Genomic DNA, 20,443 nt, shown 5'->3' with positions numbered 1-20,443 from the left:
CAAATAATTGGGACCTAAACAAAAAGTAATCAAAGCCACATCAGTAGAGTCAGCTCATTGCCACCAGGTTCAGATAAAGCCTAGAAGGGAGTGGAGAAGAACACACACTTGGGAGGGACGGGACCTCCGGTTGAATCCTCATGCGCAATGTCCTACCAGGTGTGTTAGTTTCTTGTTGCTGCTGTAACAAATTACCACAAGTTTAGTTGCTTGAGACAACACAAATTTATTATCCTACGATCCTGGAAGCCAGCAAGCCTAAAACCAAGGTGTTGACAGAGCTGCATTCCTCCTGGAAACTCTAAAGGAAAATTCATTTCCTTGCCTTTTCCAGGCTTCTGTAGGGTATCTAGAATTCCTTTGCTTGTGTCCCTTCCTCCATCTCCAAAGAAGCCAATAGCATAACCTCTCTCTCCCTTTCTCTCTCTCTCTCCCACCCCTTCTCATACACACATACACACATACACACACACCACTTGCACACATAGGTTTTCACACTCCACTGGAAGAAGTGGTTATCTTAATGAAAACACACAGATTCTGGAACCCAAACCTTCCTATGCCTAAGAGAATCTTTTAAATTGGGTTAAGAACATCAGCAGAGCAGACACCCTTGTCTGTGCCAAGGGATGTTATCTTCGAAGCCCACATGGAACAGGGAGACCCCTTATTTTTAAGTCTCAAGTACACGCACACGCATGCACTAAAATGTGATTTGTCTTCCTCCAAAAAGGAAAAGGCTACACCCATCCTTCTATGTTTTTGAAATTGTGTTCCCTGGGGATTCTCCAACTTCAGATCTGTCTATACAACCTTCAAGCCACCCCGCTTCATCACCTGGGTAACAAATAAGGCCTTTTGTGTGTGCCAAGCATGTGTTTCACATTTGCTGGGAAAAGAACAAAGGAACGAGAGCTCAGAACAAACACAGGAAGTACTGAGGGCAGTGTGGAGGGGAAAAGAATGTTACGGAGCCAAGTTTGAATCCACAATTCACTCTTTTAGTAATTCATTTATTCTGAATGGTGAGAAGCAGATATAGAATTAAATTAATACTCACCTGTTATTATTTGTAACACACATACTTCCTATATACAAATAGACAAGTTCTATATAACTTGCTTCTAAAAGAAGTATGGGAGCAAGTGACTAATTCCTAATCACAGTGGGCCTAGAATCACTGCTGGTATAGCAGTGGCTGGGAAATTTTTGTTGAAACATTCAAAGGATAGGAAATGTGTGGTGTCCTAGCCTATCTTGGCTGAGTGCCATGTTTAAATTGTAGACATCAAGCCAGGCGGCTTAGCTCTGAAAGCCACTTCCTTCCCCCCACATTCAAGTACTTGTTAGCCACAAAAGTCCTCAGATCTCAAAGCATCTCAGAGCATCTCAGCATTGGAAAGTGGCTCCCATCTCCTCAGGAAGACTCAGGTGAGATAAGCTGGCACTTTCAGGCCATCTTATGATAAATTTACTTTATAGCATCTTCTGTAGAACCAATATCTTTGTCTCATCCTCCGTTTTATTCCCAGTGGTGTTTCCTTTTTCTGTGAGTGTGTGGTGCTGATTCTTGCCTGAAATAGAAAGAACCAAAGATAATAGGAGGAGGTCAACCAAAAGGAAAAGGAAAGAAAAGCATCATGAATTGGCCACCAAAGAAATGAAAATAACATTTATCGAGCACCTATTGTATGCTTGGCATTTTCCACTTTGATTTACAAATCAGAATATTTAATCTCTGTATCATACCTAGAAGATAACCTATTAATTCCACATTTTTCAGAGGAGGAAATTAAAACTCAGAGAGGTCAAGAAACTTACTCCGAGTCACACAGCTAAATATTGGTATAGGTAGATCTTTCCACTTCACCATCAACATGCAACCACTGTGATTTGTAATTGAAATCAGAAGACAAGATCATGGAGAGTAAAGCTTGACACACTATCTTAAGAATCCCATAGGGATGCTTAGCTCACAAGGACAGCGCTGTACTAAAGAAATTCTGGTTGGGAGCTCAGCTGAACCCTGAGTCTGCCTTCAGGGCAAGTGGGAATCAGGTGGAAGAGAGTTGAGACATCAAAAAATCTATTCCTTACTAAAAGGAAAAGGTGGGAGATCAAAGAGAAGGAGTGGTATAGCCGTTGTAGGTGGTGCCAGGGAGGGTTAACGCAAGGAGTTTTGCTGCCACTTTGATGGCTTTTCTAAGGTAGCTGGGTGAAGAGGCCCTGGCCAGAAAGCACCAGGCCAGTTCAGAAGCCAGCCTCCTGCAGTGAGCTAACCAAACACTGGTTACTTGCACTATAAGAGCAAGAAGAATGAAGAGTTTCAAAGCCTGCCCTTTTAATTCCCATTTGCCTGGTTTGCATTTGAACAAATTATTATTTCTGCCTACATTACAGTATTTAATACAATGTAATCAACCTGCTAGGAAGTAAAAGTCTAATGGTTTTTTGATTTGTTACATTGAAATTTAAATTTGCATATTAAGCAGCAAAGGCATTAACATGTGTACCCATTCATCAGCTATGGATTATAAAACACCTTTCTAGTTCAGCCCAAACAGCAAGCCATTTTCTGATTAAGCCGCTTAATTAGATAAAAGATAATTAACAGCATTCCATTATACGATGTTTACTTCAGTGGTTCAAAATTAAAACACAAAGACATTCAGAAACTTTGCCGAATTATCCTCATAACTTTCCCAAACATAACCCTGAAAATGATAGATGGACCCTTCTCAGGAAAAACTGCATTCTAAAATAAACCTCTTTATAAATAAAGCAAAACAGTAAAGTGAATATTACCTGAACTCAGATTCAATTTTATCACTTTAATTTCACTCACACCTTCATCACTGGTGAGGCCGATCTAAGTCCTGCTTGGAGATTTGTACCATGAAAAAAAAAGAACAGGCAGCAAGCTTCCCCGTGTGAATACAAACTGTCCTGACAAATCAATGATGAGCTAACTTAATGTGGTGCATCCAGCCTACACTACAAACACGAATTCCTTCTGCACCCAACTGAAACCTAGTTTTAAAAAATAACTTCAGAGCTCTGTGTGAGCTTATCTTAACCTCTTGGGTCTCTGATAGTCTTGACCGCAGGCTTAGATCTTCTGGACCTCAGTGAGCCGGTCTCGCAAACCCAAACCAAAGTCAAGAGGTTGGAGGCCTCATCGAAAACCTCATCCCTCAAGAAGAAGGCTGACGGATCTGATCTCATCGGTGCGGATGCTGAGCAGAGAGGCCAGCCCCTGCGAGGCCCGGAGACATCATCCTTAGACTTGGGTGAGGCAATAGCTGGTGTCCGTTGTTGCTTGCCCTGCCTTGAGAACAACAAGGAATTCCCCCAAGTGGCATTGACACCATGGGCAGAGGAGTGGAAAAGGTTAATTCCATGTAGAAAACTGGGCAGGATACGCTTCTTTTGCGCTTGGATTAAATGACAGTTGGGAGCTCCACTTTGTATAACTGATGGGGATTCATTCATTTATTTATTGTGTTGTGTTCTTGATAAGTGGCAGGCACCATACTAGTCCCTGGAGTTACAAGTAAAACTCAGACATGAATATTGCTCTTTAGGAGCATTCAGTCTAGAGGAGGAGAGAGCCAGTTGAGAGAGAGAGAGAGAGAGTGAGAGAGAGAGAGAGAGAGAACTCTAACATAAGGTCCAGGGACAGCCACACAGCACAGCAACCTATAAGTGTAAAGGTACATTCGCTACAATACCAGCTCCCATTTATTGATGGTTTATGATGTCCAGGACTGTGTTACATGATTTACATATATTAGCCTTTTGATTCATTCCAGCTCTTTGAAATAAGTGAGAAACCAGGTTTTCAAATTTAAATAACTTGCCCAAGAGCTCAGTTAGTATGAAGAAGAGCTGGAATTTGAGGCTAGCTCTAAGTAACTTCAAACCCCATACTTGTATCCACTGTACATTGTCTTGAAAAAGGAGACTTACCCTCAGCTCAGGAAACCAATCAAATTAAGCTCTCCTTTCTCAGGAGAAATAAAGGTGGTGGGTATTTTAGAAAGTTGAGGGGAACACGTTTTTCTCCAGGCTGTGACTGACTGGTGTGTATGTGCATACACATGTGTGCAGGTAAATACTCATAAAATTAGCGTATTAGTAACTTATCCAAAGGTGGTGAATATTAAAGGGGATATATATGTGAAAACGCTTCTCACTGTGATGTGTACATGTTAGGTTGTCATGAATTAATTTATTCATTTGTTCCGTAAACATTTCTCTGAATACCTACTGTGTTCCATACTATGTGCTAGAAATACAAAGATAAATAATCTTCCACCTTAGTTAAGTTTATATTCTCTTTTAGTAAACTTACAATCTAGTTGGGAGATAGAAAAATGATTAAATGATTATAATGAAATATGCACTACAGTGGTCACCCATATTTGCAGTTTCACTTTCTGAAGTTTCCGTTTCCCATGGTCCAAAAATGTCAAATGGAAAACTTCAGAAATAAACAATTTATAAGCTTTAAATGGTGTGCCAGTCTGAGGAGTATGATGAAGTCTCAAGCTGCCTGGATCCATCCCACCTGCGATGTGAATCATTCCTTTGTCCAGCATCTTAACACTGTATATGCTACTTGCCCACTAGTCACTTAGTAGCTGTCTCAGTTATCAGATTAACTGCTGTGGTATTGCAGTGCTTACTCAGTAATGGCCCCAGAGTGCAAGAGAGTGATGCTGGCAATTTGGATATGCCAAAGAGAATTTCTTAAGGCTTTCCTTTACGTGAAAAGGTGAAAGTTTCAATTTAATAAGGAAAGAAAAAAATCATATGCTGAGGTTGCCAAGTCCTCTGGTAAGAATGAATCTTCTATCAGTAAAATTGCCTAATTCTTAAATTAAACTTTATCTTAGGTGTGATGTATAAGAAAAAACATGATATATATAGGGTTCAGTACCACCCACAATTTCAGGCATCCACTGAGGGTGTTGGAAAGTATCCCTTGCACATAAGGGAGGACGACTCTATATGTTGCCATAAAGGGAAAACTAGCTTGCCTCCTGCAAGACCACCTTCATAGAGCCCCTGACCCAGCCAGAGGATTGTAGAAGGTGTCTTATAGGAAGTACTACATGAGCAGTGTCTTGAGGGATGAGTGGGAAATTTCCAGATGAAAAATATGGACCAGAGAGAGGTGGGGAAGAAGGAACAATGCATCTTCTTGATGCAGAAGAGAAGAAGATTCACACACAAATAGACAAACACAAAAAAATATATATCTTTTCAACCAAATACAAATATGGTAATAGTGTTCAAGTAATGAGAAGTAAGTCTGAGAATCTCTTGGGGTCAAGATAATGGGAGTTCTTGGATCGAATGGGCAGATTGATGGGTTTTCCACATGAGAGTGACATCAGCGGATTTCTACCTTAAAAAACTTGTATCTGGTGGATGATAATAGAAAGGAGTGGGATTAGAAAGACCAATATAGACATCTAAGGTAGTGGCAGAGGGGATAGTTAGAGGAAGACAAATGTAGAAAAAATTAATACAGGTACGTGAACTGAGAAAACGTGTGTTTGCCAGCAAGGAAGACACATAGAATGTGCCAAACTATGTGATGAGGATACAAGAGGGGAAGGAGGGAAGGAGAAAGGCAAGGTGGGACCTATGGGGTTCAGTTTTGAACCTGTTGTACAGGGTGGGGCAAAAGTAAGTTCACAGTTGTTATTATGGAAAATAATAAAATAATTAATAAATAAGAAGAATAAACTCCATGTTTTGCAAACTCACAACTATAAACCTAATTTTTATTTGAGGAAACTGTGGGACTTCTCTGTGGAAATGTCCAATAGACTTTTAAATGTATACATCTAGAACTCAGGGGAGAGAGCTGAGCAGGAAACGGAGATGCGAATGTCTGAAGCCTATAGATAGATATCACATTTATGGATGTAGGTGACATCACCCAAGGACAGGTCACAGAGAAAGGGAGGAGAACCAACACATATTTCAAACCATTTGCATACAAGGATCCCTTCTCTCCTGCCCTACCCCTCTTTGAGGCCTGTCTCTTTGGAGGAAAACTTTCTAACTATCTCCAATACTTCCTCACCATCAATGTGTTCAAGGTTTATTCAATTATACAAATGAATAAGTGAAATTTATACATTTGTATAAAAATACATTATTAAACACATTACACTATAACACACTATACATGTAAAGGAACTTAAGTTTTCTGCTTTTGAGAAAATGTTTACATAAGTTTTAAAAAATATTTAGTTTAAAGAACTTTGGAGGATACTGACTATAAACCTATCTTTTCATAAAGGAAAATAATGGACTCCAAGATTGTTTAAGTGGCTTATTTATAGTCACACACTTGTTAATGAGAGAGGATCCATCCAGACCCTTTATCTGTAAGAATGAAGCCACAGGAGAATATGGTTCTGGCGCTCTCTTGGCTTTCTCCATCACCTCCTTCTCTCCATCCCCCTTATTACTTCCCTCCTTTGGCAAGAAATTAACCAGGCTGTACAAAAGCTGTGAAAGGTGTTCCAGCTTATTCTCACCTCCTTTAACCAGGAGGCTCTTTAAACAGAATTTCTTTCTAGAAACATGCCAGAAGTGCCTCACAACCCCCGTCGTAGGAGATAGAACTCCCTATGCTCATTCCCGTGAGATTCCAGGGACTCCTGCACAGAATTCAGAATGCACATAGCTCTTGAGGTAAATTCAAGTAAAACAATGTGATTGCTTAACTGCAAAAGCAATCTAATTTCTTTAGTAGGTTTCATTTTTATTTAGCTGCACATGTTTTAATTTTCATGTGACCTTAAAAAATGGCCTTGTTTTAAAACATCAGTTGAGTCAAGTTCACTTGTGTAACACTTCTCAGTCTTAATCTCTCTCCATCTCTCTGGTCCTCATATTCTCCCTCTCTCCCTTGACCCCTTCCTGTCTCCTTACTAGACATTCAGACACAACTGGAAAAATGGGATGATGTCAAGTTTCATGGAGATCATAAGAGTCATCCAATGGCAGAGAGAAAATCATGCTCATCTAGAACTGGATCAAAAGAACTGTTGTGGTAAGATATTTTAAATCAGAATAGAACCATTTATGTGTCAATTATATGGGTTTGTCCTCTCATGTGCTGGAATAGCCAATGTGTTAAATCAATCCAAGTACTTGGCGCTATGTATAACCCCTTATGTATCAATGTTAATTATCATGGCTTCTAAAACTAAGTTATTTCATCTAAATTGTCTAAAAAATCAGCCAATAGAGATTCATAATTCAATATTCAATATTTGTTGATAATTTTATGAATGTGTGATTGAGCTGGTCAAAATAGGTACATACATGTGTTTGCATATGTGTGTATTCAGTATATGACATGAATGATAGTTATAGTAAATGTTTCTGGTTACACAGGTAACTTTTTCTGACTTTCTTAATCATCTCTGTCAAATAATATACTATTTATGATCCATGGAAGCCATGGATTAAAAATTTATTTATGTACTACTTATTTATGTACTATTTGTGATCCATGGAGGCCATGAGAAAAATTGGCTTCCTAAATTTTACCATATTTTTTAAGCTTCCTAAAGGACAGCATGTTTTAGTCTTCTATTGCCCCTCACACATCTGCACTCATTATGACATTTTATGTTCTATATCGAGATTAAATCACACCTGAGGGACTTTGTGAGAATCTCTCCTCCCTTCAAGATAATCTTTTTAATAAAGCAGAACTTTTCTGTTACAGAAATGGTATTGCATTCATTTACTTTTTGCACATAATTGGACTGAATTCCAAATCAGAGGTAATAACAGCTAGCACACCAAGACCACTTAAATTCCAAAGATGGTCATTATAATCAAAACATACAAAAGTTATCTTTTTCATCAAAATTCTGGTGAGAGCTTTGTTACCTTGGCTGTCAATGATCCAAGTTACCTCGGTTCCTCAGCTGGGTTTCTAGCTAAATCTGCTTCTCAGTGTTCGTTAGCCGCCTTCATTGATCCCTTGCAGGTCCTCAGAGCACAGGTCTCAGCCGGAGCTGAGCGGCGGGAAAAGTGCGCTGAACTCTGAGTCGGCCGCCGAGTTGGAATTAGTGCCTCCCACACAGGTAACACATCAATTCTTCAATGAGCCCGTCTTTTCTAATAGATGGTTTTTATCTTAAATATTTTATTTAAATTTTCACAGAGTTCTAAGACTGTATTCTATATTTTTAAAGTATTTTTATAGGTTTTTTTTAAGATTTTATTTATTTATCTTTAGAGAGGGAAAGGGAGGGAGAAAGAGCGGGAGAGAAACATCAATGTGTGGTTGCCTCTTGCACACTCTCCAGTGGGGACCTGGCCCACAACCCCCACACGTGCGGTGACTGGGAATCTAACCAGCGACCCTTTGATTCCCAGGGCGGCACTCAATCCACTGAACCACATCAACCAGGGCTGTTTTCTATATTTTGTATTACATGTATTTTCTTACTCAGTATCCGTATCAATGCTTAAACTGCAAAATGTGTTAATTAAATCATGTGTACTCAGCACTTTTTCCTTTTCCAGCATTTACCGTTTCATTATTTTGCAATACAAAATCTGTGCTACTCCATTATTAGCACTATTGATGTAGCAGAAACAAAGAAGAGGAAATTACATCTTGAGTGTTCATTTACATCTATGCCCTGTGGAACAGAGTGCTTATTACGCATCAGACTCCTGACTGTCATGTTAAAATAAATTTCAAAGAAGGAATAAATAATTATAGTATTAACAGTAATGGTGATATTAAGAGCTACTGTTTGTGAGTGTGCCCACTGAGTGTTTGGGACTTTACTATGCGCTTTACAAATGTTATGTCTAATACTGAAATAATCCTGAGGATTATTACTAGCCTCACTTTAAAGGTCCTTTAAAGGGTCTCAGTGAAGTAAAATTCCTTTTCCTGGGCAACCCAACTAATTCCTAGTGGAAGCAGGGTAGGCATCAGACCTGTCTGTCCACGACTTGATTCTCAACTACAGTGTAACCGACTTGGCTATAAATAGTTATCTATCGCTATAAATAGTTATCTATCGCCTATGGTTAAGACAGCCAAGAAGGCCAAAGTCAGTCTCAGTCCTTACATTCACTCAAACACTTTGCAAGGGTACATCTGGAATCTAAAATCACAAAGATCTCTGAAGAAATGTGTCTACATTCATGCACTCTACAATTTAGTTGAAAGTAAATGGTGGAATGAAGTAAGCCAAAAAAATTCTCTTGAGCTTATTGGATGGGGCATTGAAACAAAGAAGAGAAATATATTATCTGAGGTGAAGTAAAGGGATGATTATGATAATAGCAAGTATTATTAAATGCTATGATAAGGCCTTCTAATATATATTAGCTCACTGATCCTGACAAATGGCTCTATGAGTTAATTTATTACCCTCACTTTATAGATGGGGAAACAAAGGCACAGTGAGATTAAGAAAATCGCCTATGCATCCACAACTAGTAAGTGGCAGAGACTAGCTGTCAGACACTAATAGCACCTCCCCCATGCACCTCACCCTCTGCAAGAAAGGGTGGACATTACTGCCCCACAACTCTGCTGGACAACTCAACTAACATCCAGAACAAATAACCCTGGGAAGTTTAATGAACTGCAAATGTAGCATGAAATGTATTTTCTTCCCCTGTGTTCATTCTAAATGTGTCCTTTTTTTAAAGCAAAATGATAACATTGATTAGAGAAACCTTTCTTAATAAAAGCATTAGAAATTTAGACTTGACTAAAGTAATTGGTAGTGTTTTGTGAACTGGAATCCTTGGGACGATTTAAGGTAGAACTAGGATGTTTGTTTCACAAGCAGGGTGAGACGGCTCGGCATGGAACTGGAGGGGGGAAAGATCAGCCAGGGTCTTGGTTGCCATCGAGACCCATGATGCAGTATCTTATTAGTCCAATGACTGCTACTCCCCTGCTGGTTGTCTGATTTCATCCCACCGATGACCCAGCGGTGTGCCTTCAAACAAAAACAATGTGCTTTGGAAAACTTGTATGAGATTCCCAATATGGTCCTCCGAAACAATTTAAAATGCACTGTGCCCTGACCCTTGTAGTTCAGTGGGTTGGGCATCGTCCCACAAAGAGAAAGGTCACCCAGTTCGATTCCTGGTCAGGGCACATGCCTGGGTTGCAGGTGTGTACAAGAAGCAACCAAACGATATTTCTCTCAAACATTGACATTTCTCTCCCTCTCTTTCTTCCCTCCTTCCCTTCTCTTTAAAATTAAATTAATAAAATCTTTTTTAGACAATAAAATAAAGCAAAATGCACTGTGGCAGTTCTCTATCTAGATGAACCATAATGAGTCCTTCTAGAGGGTTACCAATTATTTGTAAAGACTGTAACCCTTCATTTTTTAAAAACACTGCATGCTTACTTATCAAAATTTCCCTTAACTAAGGAAATTGATAATCTTTTAGTTTTAATTCCAGCCTATAATTAAATTAGGAAAATTTCATGAACTTGTGATTTAATAATCTGAAATGCTTTCATTCAAATGGCAAAGGGTAGACTGATTAATCTACATTTAATAAAAAAATGTTTTTACTATTAGAAGCATATTGTTCTTAAATATATGATCTCTTTACATAGATAAAATGATGACGGTAGTATAAACACTCAAAACTGACTTGCAAACTCTTCAGTCAGCAGCTTCAGCTCACCAAAGCTTGTCACTGCTCCACCATCACTCAGATAGTTCACAGGAAAATCAAAGAAATGTTTTCTTCTCTTTCAGGCCAACATAAATTATCCTAGGCTCAACAGGTGAGGAGCTGTTTGCAAGCCTTTTTTAAAAAGCGTATTTCAGGATCAAAGAAAATGGAAGTTCACAATGAGAAGAATTCTTATGTTAGCTCATTTCTTATTAAGACGGAGAAAAGGAAAGACATAGTCTAGTCTCTTCCACATAGTGTTTTGAATACACTAATCAGAGTGGCAAGAGATTATAATAAATTCCATAATATCTATATATTTAAGAATAAAATTTTTGACACAATCAAACTATGTATTCCCTGGAGTTAAATGATTAAAGAAATTATGCAATCTGAAAAATTAGAAAACATTTGAAAAATTGAAGAAAAACACAGAAACTAATGATGTAAAATTAGCTTTTGCCATACATGGGTCGAGAGAGTGATGAAGCAAAGGAAAAATTTCTAACTTCTGCCGGGGACTGATGGCTCAAGCATCTCTTTTCAAGCCTGGGCACCGGAAGGGGAGCTCCAAGACAGGCCCTTCGCCCATCTAGTTGGACTTGACGAGCACGGGCAATGTGCAGCAGCCGGGCTCTCTGATTCTTAGTCACAGTCTTGCAACGCTCTGATTTTGCTGACGTGGCACTGCACGTGATTCCTTCCACGTGGTTATAATTCCACCAAGTTGGCAGTGTCCCAAAACAGAACAATAGAAACTTTAAGATGTAAGTGCACATATATTGTCTAACTTTTTAAAGGAATGATGCAAAGGAAATAAATTTGATAGCTGTCATGTTACACACTTCATGTGTATAATGTGAAATATTTCTAATATATTCTTTGAAATGCTTACAATAATCTTGGAGATTAATATCCCCATTTCTCAGATGACTCATCTTAGAAAACAGAGTGATTTTCCCAAGGTGACCCAGCCAAGGAGAGGAGCCAGTGTTCAGTTCACACCCATCAGCTTCGAAAGCCCTTGTTCTGAACCACATACCACTTTGAATCAGCCACATCGAGCTTACCCACCTGAGAGAATTCCCAGACCATCTGTTTCCATTCCTATTGCAAGCTTGATTGTTATGTTTATAGGGTTAATATGAGTTAAGTGATTTTAAAGGATAGTTATCACTTTCTTCCAGAAACTTTTTAAGATAAATTAGGACTGTCATCTGATCTGAAGCTAAGCACAGTTTTGTGCCTCCCCCTGCCAAATTCATTTTCAAACTCTTACTCTTAGAAATGTTGATGGCTTCCATTCTATTCCATCTTAATTCAACAAATGTGATTGGACGTCTACTCTTCAAAAAGCCATAATGAGGTAGTGAGAAAGTTAGAAAGAGAAGTGTGAATATAGAAAGTACCAAGATCTTTCTGTCTAATAGAAACAGATATTACACTATAAATATAGTTTTGTTTGTTGGAAGATGGTACAGGAGCCACATGCGCATTCCCTTTCCCCGACTGGATATACACAGTGAGATACCAATGAGGAAGGAAGCAAGCAAATGTAGAAGGAAGGAAATAAGGAAAGAAAGGCAAGGATGTGCGGGAAGGCAACAAGGAAAGAAAGAAAGCTGAAAGATCATTTTGAGGCTAGAAGGAAATCTGCACATGGAAGGTATTCAACAAACACTTGTTGAAGTGAAAAATTAGAAGATGCTAACAGAAAGAAGAAACAATACACACTTGTCAAATTTAATAATGTATAAGTAGTGGCTAATGGTTAAAGGTAGAAAAAAATAAAAAGAAAAATTTAATTCTTCGTCATTTTGAAGCTAGTTTTAAAAATACTTTTAGTTATTCATCACAATAGACTCTCCATCTCTTTTCGAAATCAGCAATGGCTTGCCTTAATACAACATAGAATTTCATAGTTGGATGGAGTTGGGAACCATATGCTCTCTCCTAGCACAAAACTCTGAGAATTTGCCCTTTACACTTAAGGTAGAGCTTATTGTGCACCATCAATGATAAATGTATACTGACTGATGAAGAAAAAAAATCTGAGAATCTCAATGAAGCGAGTATTTAAATTATCTCTAGTAGTGTAAGAATCCAACTAATCTTCATTAACCACTGAACAAAAGTGTTCTAAGCACAGATTTTTTAAATATATTTCTAAAGTCACACCTGATAAGTACTAATCAGAAAGATGATTAGAAAAGCCAAGTTTCATTGAGCACTTCTATGTACTGAGCATTTTGTGTGTGTATTTACATGAATTATGGTTTTCGACTCTTGTATTGATTCTATAAATGAATACATGCATTGCCGACTGAGGATTATAGAGTTTAAGTAATTTGTCCAAGGTCACCAGTTGGTAGTAAATGGATTTGGCCCCAGGCATTCTGACTCCAGAGGTTACAGTTTTTCATGACTTTGTTATATTGTCACTTCTGGTCTGCTAACTGTTACATTTTTCTCTTCTACAGTTATGCAGATCCCTTTCCCCTTTCCATTGTTTTTGAAAAGATGCTGAGCTTTTCAAAAACACGTTTTGGTGGGAAATCTTTGGCAGTAACATAAAGGCAATGTATGAGAAGCTATAAATGACTGGCATTGAGATTAGCCAATAAAGCTATGCTAGGACAACCACAGTCACAAATAAGGTCATTTTCAAATCATACTTCTGATCAAAAGCATAATTTTGAATAAGGAAAATAAAACATAGTATTCTTTTTAAAGAGTTAGTTTCTCTCTTCTTTCCCTTCAGCGAGTGTTTATAATTCGGAACAATCAACAGCTGAAGAAACTAATGCTTTCTTCTTTGGAGAGCTCAAGACCCTAAAATTCAATTAGTATAAACCAATTAAAATGCTGTTTTTAAAGCTAAGGCACTTCCAGGAGGTTGCTGTAAATGTGGGGCATTTTTTCAAAATCACGCAAAGAAGAAAAGAAATGTCTGTCAGAGTACATTTATGAACTCCAGAGTCCCACCTGCATGTGCATAATGTCAGTATCTAGACCCAAAGTTCTCACAATGTGGTCCCTCCACCAGCCTCATCAGCATCACCTGGGAACTTGTCAGAAATGCACATTCTGGGGCTTCCCCCCACCTACTGAACCAGATCCCCTCGGGGTAGGACCCAGTAACCTGCGTTTGAGCCAGGCCTCCAGGGGAAGCCGAAGCCCACTAACACTTGAGGACGACAGATAAAAAGAGCTACTGTGCTACCAAAACAGCTCCAGCCCAAACTTGTGGTGTCATAGACTTGTTTACCATTTCTCTGGGTAAATACTAAGCCATAGCTGCAGTTTGCAAGCATTACCTACATATGCTTTACCACATCACAAATTTGCCCATAATCTTTAGTTGCATAATAATCTCAACTTGAAAACGGCTTTTGTTTACATTCAGTATTTACCTGTATTTTATAATGTTTATCTCATTCTTCTCTGGGCAAAACATATGGCTTTCAAAAGTGAGGTAGATACCACTTGTTTAGTAATAATCTAAAGTCTTTATAACAATGTGGAAAATAGCACTTACCTGAGTAGTAATTGTACTAGCAAAATATAATTTTATTGGCACAGTAAGATTCTATTTATACTTGCTGTTTTAACTGGTAAAGAGAATATGAACTATTAAGTCCAGAATCCTGAGAGAGAGGCTTTCCTCTTCTCCCTTTGTCTCCTGTGATCCCTAATCCACTTGGGTCATGAAACATTAATGAAGAGAAGCTGGTGACAGTAATGGAGTCCTGTGAGGTCAGGCTTCACAGGAAAGGCTGCTCATATTTCACTGGTGAAAAGTGCCTCTAATAATAGGAGGTGGCTTGGCACAAAAATATCGGTGCTTTCTTTTTCTTCTCCTATTGCCATTCACAATTCCCTAATGACAATATTATACAAATGCATAAAGTTCATGTGTTACCATGTATCCACAGTTTAAAATTAACTTGTTTGTTTATTTCATTAATGAGGGAACCAGCAGGAAGACAAGATAGTTGGTTCCAAAAGCAAGGGATTAAGGGATGGAGACTTATATAACCAGCTGGAAAAGAAATGCCAAAATAAATTAGTTTGCCAAGTTAGAAACAGGATTTTATAACACTTTACAAGATAAAAATATCCTATCACCTTTGGGGTTAACTTTTCTACTAGGCTATACCACCCTCACAATTTACAAATTTTAAAAGATTATAAACCATTTGCACCTTTATATTTGTTAATCAAACATTGTGACCCAAGAGTGTCAGATAAGCCTTGTAATGGGCTGAATAGTGGGCAGCAAAAAGATATGTCTACAACCCAACCCCCAGAACCTGGGGTAGTTCATTTCATTCTATGTTGGATCCCATTCCCCGCCTTCCTCGAGTGTCTGGTTTAGAAGCAGGTGGAGACTCCACAGGGCCCACAGAAGAAGGGAGGATGCTTGTTCCTGGTGGCCGTTGACCCTGGCCCATCCCAGAGCAAGGCACCGATGCCTGGACTGGCCCACACAGGCCCTCCTCACCCTTCTTCTTATCACCACAGGCCTTGCCTTTAACAGGCACCCCAAAACCAGGACTTTGCTAACACAGGCACCTTTCATTCCAGGCACAGGACAGAAAAAAAAAGAAGGCCCCTCTCAAACTCCTATAAACTCACCTTAGCCTCCTGGATTGGCCAGGAAACGTTGACTGAGAACACATAGTTACCTTCCGGGAGTAGGGGAGAGAAATACATTTAATTAATTCATTTATATGTTCCCTGACAGCATATTTTTCACAAATATTTATTGATGATTTATGAAGCCCCTACTGTTTGCAAGAGATACAAGGGACACAGCAGTAAAGACATCAAGGAGGAGAAAACATGTTTCGGTAAAGAAACCTTCCACCTTCATTAAAACAAAATACAGTCTAAGACTGTTGTGTATGCTCAGGAGGGTCGATAACGATTACTTCATTATTGTTTTCAGTCCACACTCTTCTTGAGGGCTTCTTGGTTGACTCCCTCAACCATGCAAATACCTCTGAGGGACAGCTTTTCTATACTTTGCATCTTCCTTAAATGGCCACTTGAGCACGACCTCCCATGAGAGGCAGCATAGTGCCATGGTTATGGACATGTCCCTAAAGCACCAGCCCTACCACTTCGTAGCCATGAGACTTTGGGCAAGTCCATTGAGCTCTCTGTGCCTCAATGTCATGGACTTGATAATAGTACCTACCTCACAGGTAGTTCAAAAGACAAAATGAGTTACAGTATCTAAAGGACTTAGAGCAGCATCTGACATGTAGAGAGGCCTGGAATTACTATTCTATAATAATAAAAGGGGGCGGGGGGCTTCTTGGGGACCAACGATGGTGCAGAACAATGAAAAGCAGCTGAACTTTATAGGTGGTAAGTGCTGGGTGAAGAACAAAGTTTCGTTACAGACCGGTGGTTTTCAAACATGACTGCTTTTCAAAATCACCAGAGGAATTTTCAAACACTTAATGCCCAGCCCCCTCCACCCTTTGACCCCAGAGATTCTTACTTCATTGGTCTGGGGTGGGACCCAAGCCTGTTCAAGCAATTCCCATAGAAGCCGGGTTTGAGCATTCCTGCAAGAGAGCAATCAAACACACAGGCCAAGGAGCCACCCCCTTCCCAAAATAAAGGGGTTGGGGAACTTCCTGCCACAAGCCTGTCTCCTCCTATTCCCCAAGGCCTAGCTGCCTTATCAGTACAATCCCTCACCCTGCAGACCACCCATCCACAGGCATCCTTAGGGCTCAAATCACTTATCAGGCCCTGGGCTATGTACAGGCAGCACAAAGTTTACCAGACAAAATCTTACCCACATGGATTTCACAGCAGAGTCAGAAGATAGACAAGAAAACAAGTAACTGAATGGAGAAAATTTGGAAACATTCTGAATGCTCATGGAGAGAGTTCTGAACAAACATCAGTACATGGTACTTACTAGGAAATCCCTGGGAAGAGTGAGGTACGAATTGTGGGGACTTTCCAAGATATATTGTTGAGTAGAAAAAAGTAAGCCATAGAATAGCTTATCATTTATGTTTCAAAAAAAATTTTTAAACACATTATGATAATCTATATATGGGTGGATAAATATACATTCAACTGCAAAGAAAATAGTCTAGAGGTGCACCTCTTATTTTCTGTAATTAATTTTTCAAAAGTATTCATTGTCAAATTAAAAATCAACAGCATGCTTAAAAATTCCAGCAGACTCTTTGCTAAGCTGTGTATCACATTGCGTGTGAATTGTGACAAAGCAGTTGGCGTTGTCAGCCATGATTTTATCGCAGTGACATTTAACAGAGGGCATCCTCTTAAGGAAAATGGGACAGACAGCAGGCATGTGCCAATAGAGGGAAGGCAAAGGAAAAAGACACCAGCATAAAGACCTGCTGCATATTTAAAGAGAAAGACCTTGCTGCTACCTTTCACTTCTGCATCTCTCCCAGTTTCCCTTGAAGCTGAGCCTTATAACAAGCTGAAAGCTGGAATATCAGCTTCTAGGTCTGGTCTTCTAATGGAGATTCTCCATTCCAGCTGCATGTTAGAATCATATGGGAGACACAGTAAAATATTAATGCCCAGCACCAAGACTAATTAAAGTAAGATCTTTGGAAGATTCGGCCAGGGTGTTGGTTTCAACATGACCGGGGCTGAGACCCTATCAGAAGAACCGTGCATGCGCGCTCACACACACTTAGGCACCATTCCAGTTTGGGGCAATATCATGCTTGCAAAGTACTCCAAAAATGACATCAGTTGCCGCTTAAACTCTAGGGGAATACGGGAAAAGGAAAACTAATTGTACTTTCATGTTACGTGATTCCAATATTGTAACACCATGTGTCTCACTTATTGCAGGCTCGACTGACCAAAGAGCAGCGCTGGGGAAGTGCATTACTCTCCAGAAACCACTCCTTAGAAGAGGAATTTGAAAGGGCAAAAGCAGCAGTGGAGGTAACTTTTTAAAAACTTTATGTTTCGTGTTTCTGAGAGAGAAATTCAAAAAGTACAATTTCAGCAGGATACACATGAAATGAGTCTTACTTTATAGACATGAAATAACCATGACTACGACTGTTAGAATGAGATCTGATACCAGAGAACGTTTGACTTCCTTCCAGGCGTGACTAATACATGCCCTCTCTTATGCCAAGTCTGTGATAGATTAACAGAGACTGTTTGGAGAACTCTCAGACTCATCCAGGTTCTACGATGAACCTATGCTATGCATTTTCTGTGCCTCTTTGTGAGGCCAAGATTCATACCTGACATTTTTATCTCTCTAGCATATACACAATGTCTGAAACATAGAAGGTCTTGCTGCCCCAGAAACATTATACATTCTCCTAACTGAAAAAGGCATGGCTGAAATATTACAGTCAATGGAGGGCCTATCATGATTCAAGCTATAATTGTATTGCTGTTAACGAGTATTCAAAACAAATGGTAAGATTGTGTGCTTTTTATGGCCAAGTAATATTCCACTGTATATATACAAACCACACCTTCTTTATCCAACCGTCCATTGATGGACACTTAGGTTGTTTCCATATCTTGGCTACTGCAAATAATGTTGCAATAAACATAGGGATGCATATATCTTTTCAAATTGAAAAACAATATTAACAAACAAACAAAAACAAATTCACAGATACAGAAAACTGATGTTTGTCAGGTAGGAGAGGAGTTGGAAGGACGGGTGGAAAGGTGAAGGAATTAAGAAATTCAAATTGGTGGTTACAAAATAGTCATAGGGGTATAAAATGCAGCATAGGGAATGTCGTCAATAATATTGTAATAACTGTGTCCGGTGCCATATGGCTACTAGAATTATGGAGGGATCACCTCATAAGTTATATAGGTATCGAACCACTCTACTGTATACCTGAAACTAATATAACATTGAATGTCAACTGTAATTAAAAAATGAAAGTAAAAATAAGAACATTCCATACAATGACTGTTAATAAATCAAATGAGATACTTAGTTTGAACAATAATTTTCTTCTTTAGCCTTTTAATGAGAAAGAAAGAGAAGGAGGGAGGAGAAGGAAGACAGAAAGGAGGAAGGGAAGCCAAACAAGGCCCTCTTAGCTGGTTTGTCATCCGCTTTCTTCCTGGTCAGAATCACAAGGAGTGCTTCAGAGATGCCATCTGCGACACCTGTCACAGCTTTGCTAGGTCGCTGCTGGAGAGTGGGGCTTTCCCCCGAACCCCAGCAGGAACCTGCCAGAATATCCACTTCTATTACTGATAAGAAATCTTGAAAATTGAAAGTATTCCTGTAATATGGTTCATTTATGTAGCTATCTTACCACTAAAATATGGATGAAATTATTATACTATGAGCAGTGTTTCAGTAACTCCTGCTTGAAGTACAATTAAATCATATTTTCAGTTACATCGTAAAAGGAGTCTTTGTATTCTAGGAAATAATTCCAGCCATAATTTCATATCATCATTCAGAAACCCAGTAAGAGAATACTTTTATCTCATCACAATACAATCTACCCAAATTTATTTTTTTAATTTTAACCTTTTTTATTAAAAAAAAATTAATCTGTACTTAGAGCTCTTGAATGTGATCAACTTATATATTTAATTGAGACCACATTGTCCAACTTCAGGGAGCCCATAGTTCATTTTATCTCAACTATAGATTTCTTTCAGACCTAAGAGCTAATTTAAGTTTATCTTTTGAACTCCTGCTGCATGTAGCACACTGAATTAGCACTAAAAAGAAAATTATTTAAAATCATAACATCTTCGATCAGTAAAGGCAGAATTTATCTGGTCCCATTTACAATGAGAAAGACAATGGGTTCACACTTCAAAGTAACATATCAGGAGGACAAAAATTATCCACCTATTTGTCAATGTGTGTGATATATAGATATAGATAGATATGATATATAGGTATATACTCACAAAGTCATTTCATCTTAGTTTTGTAGAGACCTCAGAAGTCATGTATCCCAACCAGGCTCACAAACCAATTTTTTTGGTTCAACCGAACTTGGCAAGTTATTTATTCCAACATACCCTGTTTCTGCTTGAATGCCTCTAATTAGGGTCGAGTCACTTCTTTTCAAGATAACCTATTTTAGTTTTCAACAGTCCTAACCACTAAAAAGTGCTTCCCTGTATTATGCTGAAATTGGCCTACCAGCAACTTCCAGTTTTGCTTAGTCTTGGCTCTGTCCTCTTTGGAACAAGGCAGAATTAGCTGAATCTCTTTACACGATGCCCACCCACCTCACCCCTCCAAGGCTTACCTTCTCCTGGCTTCTCCTTGTCTCTCCTCGGTTATTATTTCAACTTCTTTCTAATAGCTTCATGTCAACAGCAATATGGGCCTCAGTGTCCACACCTGCATGGTCCTTTCCAGCTACAAAATCCTAGGAGGCTGTAAGTTACTTCACATAGTCATTTATTCCACAAATGTTATTGTCCGTCTGTATGTGCTGACTGCTGAACTAGGTACTAGAGATAATGAGCCAGCCTTAATTAGCTGTCTAACAGTAGCACAGAACCAGAGGACCAATTTGGACAAATCACTTGCTCCCTCTACTTTAGTTTCCTTATCTATAAGATGAGAGAATTGGATTTCTAATAGACTAAAATCCTATAATAGTAAGTACAGGATTTCTAGCAAATCAGAAAATTGTAAGCAAATTTGCTTGGCTGGAAGCCCAGAACGGAGAAGCTTCCCTAAGGAATGAGG

The 20,443-nt window shown here is 38.9% G+C and overlaps 1 protein-coding gene across 5 annotated transcripts in view; it reads left to right on the top strand.

The window, feature by feature from the left end:
• The window catches only part of PEX5L (peroxisomal biogenesis factor 5 like), a 152,932-nt gene that overhangs the window by 86,502 nt on the left and 45,987 nt on the right, over positions 1–20,443 (top strand). For 3 of the 5 annotated variants that reach the window (XM_054580929.1, XM_054580918.1, XM_054580927.1), the window contains 4 exons: positions 3,096–3,290; positions 6,961–7,078; positions 8,030–8,126; positions 17,578–17,673. In XM_054580929.1, coding sequence (XP_054436904.1) covers positions 3,096–3,290; positions 6,961–7,078; positions 8,030–8,126; positions 17,578–17,673 — 506 coding nt within the window. The remainder of the gene's footprint in view (positions 1–3,095; positions 3,291–6,960; positions 7,079–8,029; positions 8,127–17,577; positions 17,674–20,443) is intronic. The other 2 variants (XM_054580932.1, XM_054580936.1) reach the window with 1 other exon arrangement.

The sequence above is a fragment of the Pteronotus mesoamericanus genome, unplaced genomic scaffold, assembly GCF_021234165.1.
Source record: "Pteronotus mesoamericanus isolate MK-2021 breed Mesoamerican mustached bat unplaced genomic scaffold, CSHL_Meso_final contig_116, whole genome shotgun sequence".
NCBI lineage: Eukaryota > Metazoa > Chordata > Mammalia > Chiroptera > Mormoopidae > Pteronotus > Pteronotus mesoamericanus.
This window is presented reverse-complemented; position numbering and strand designations above follow the sequence as displayed.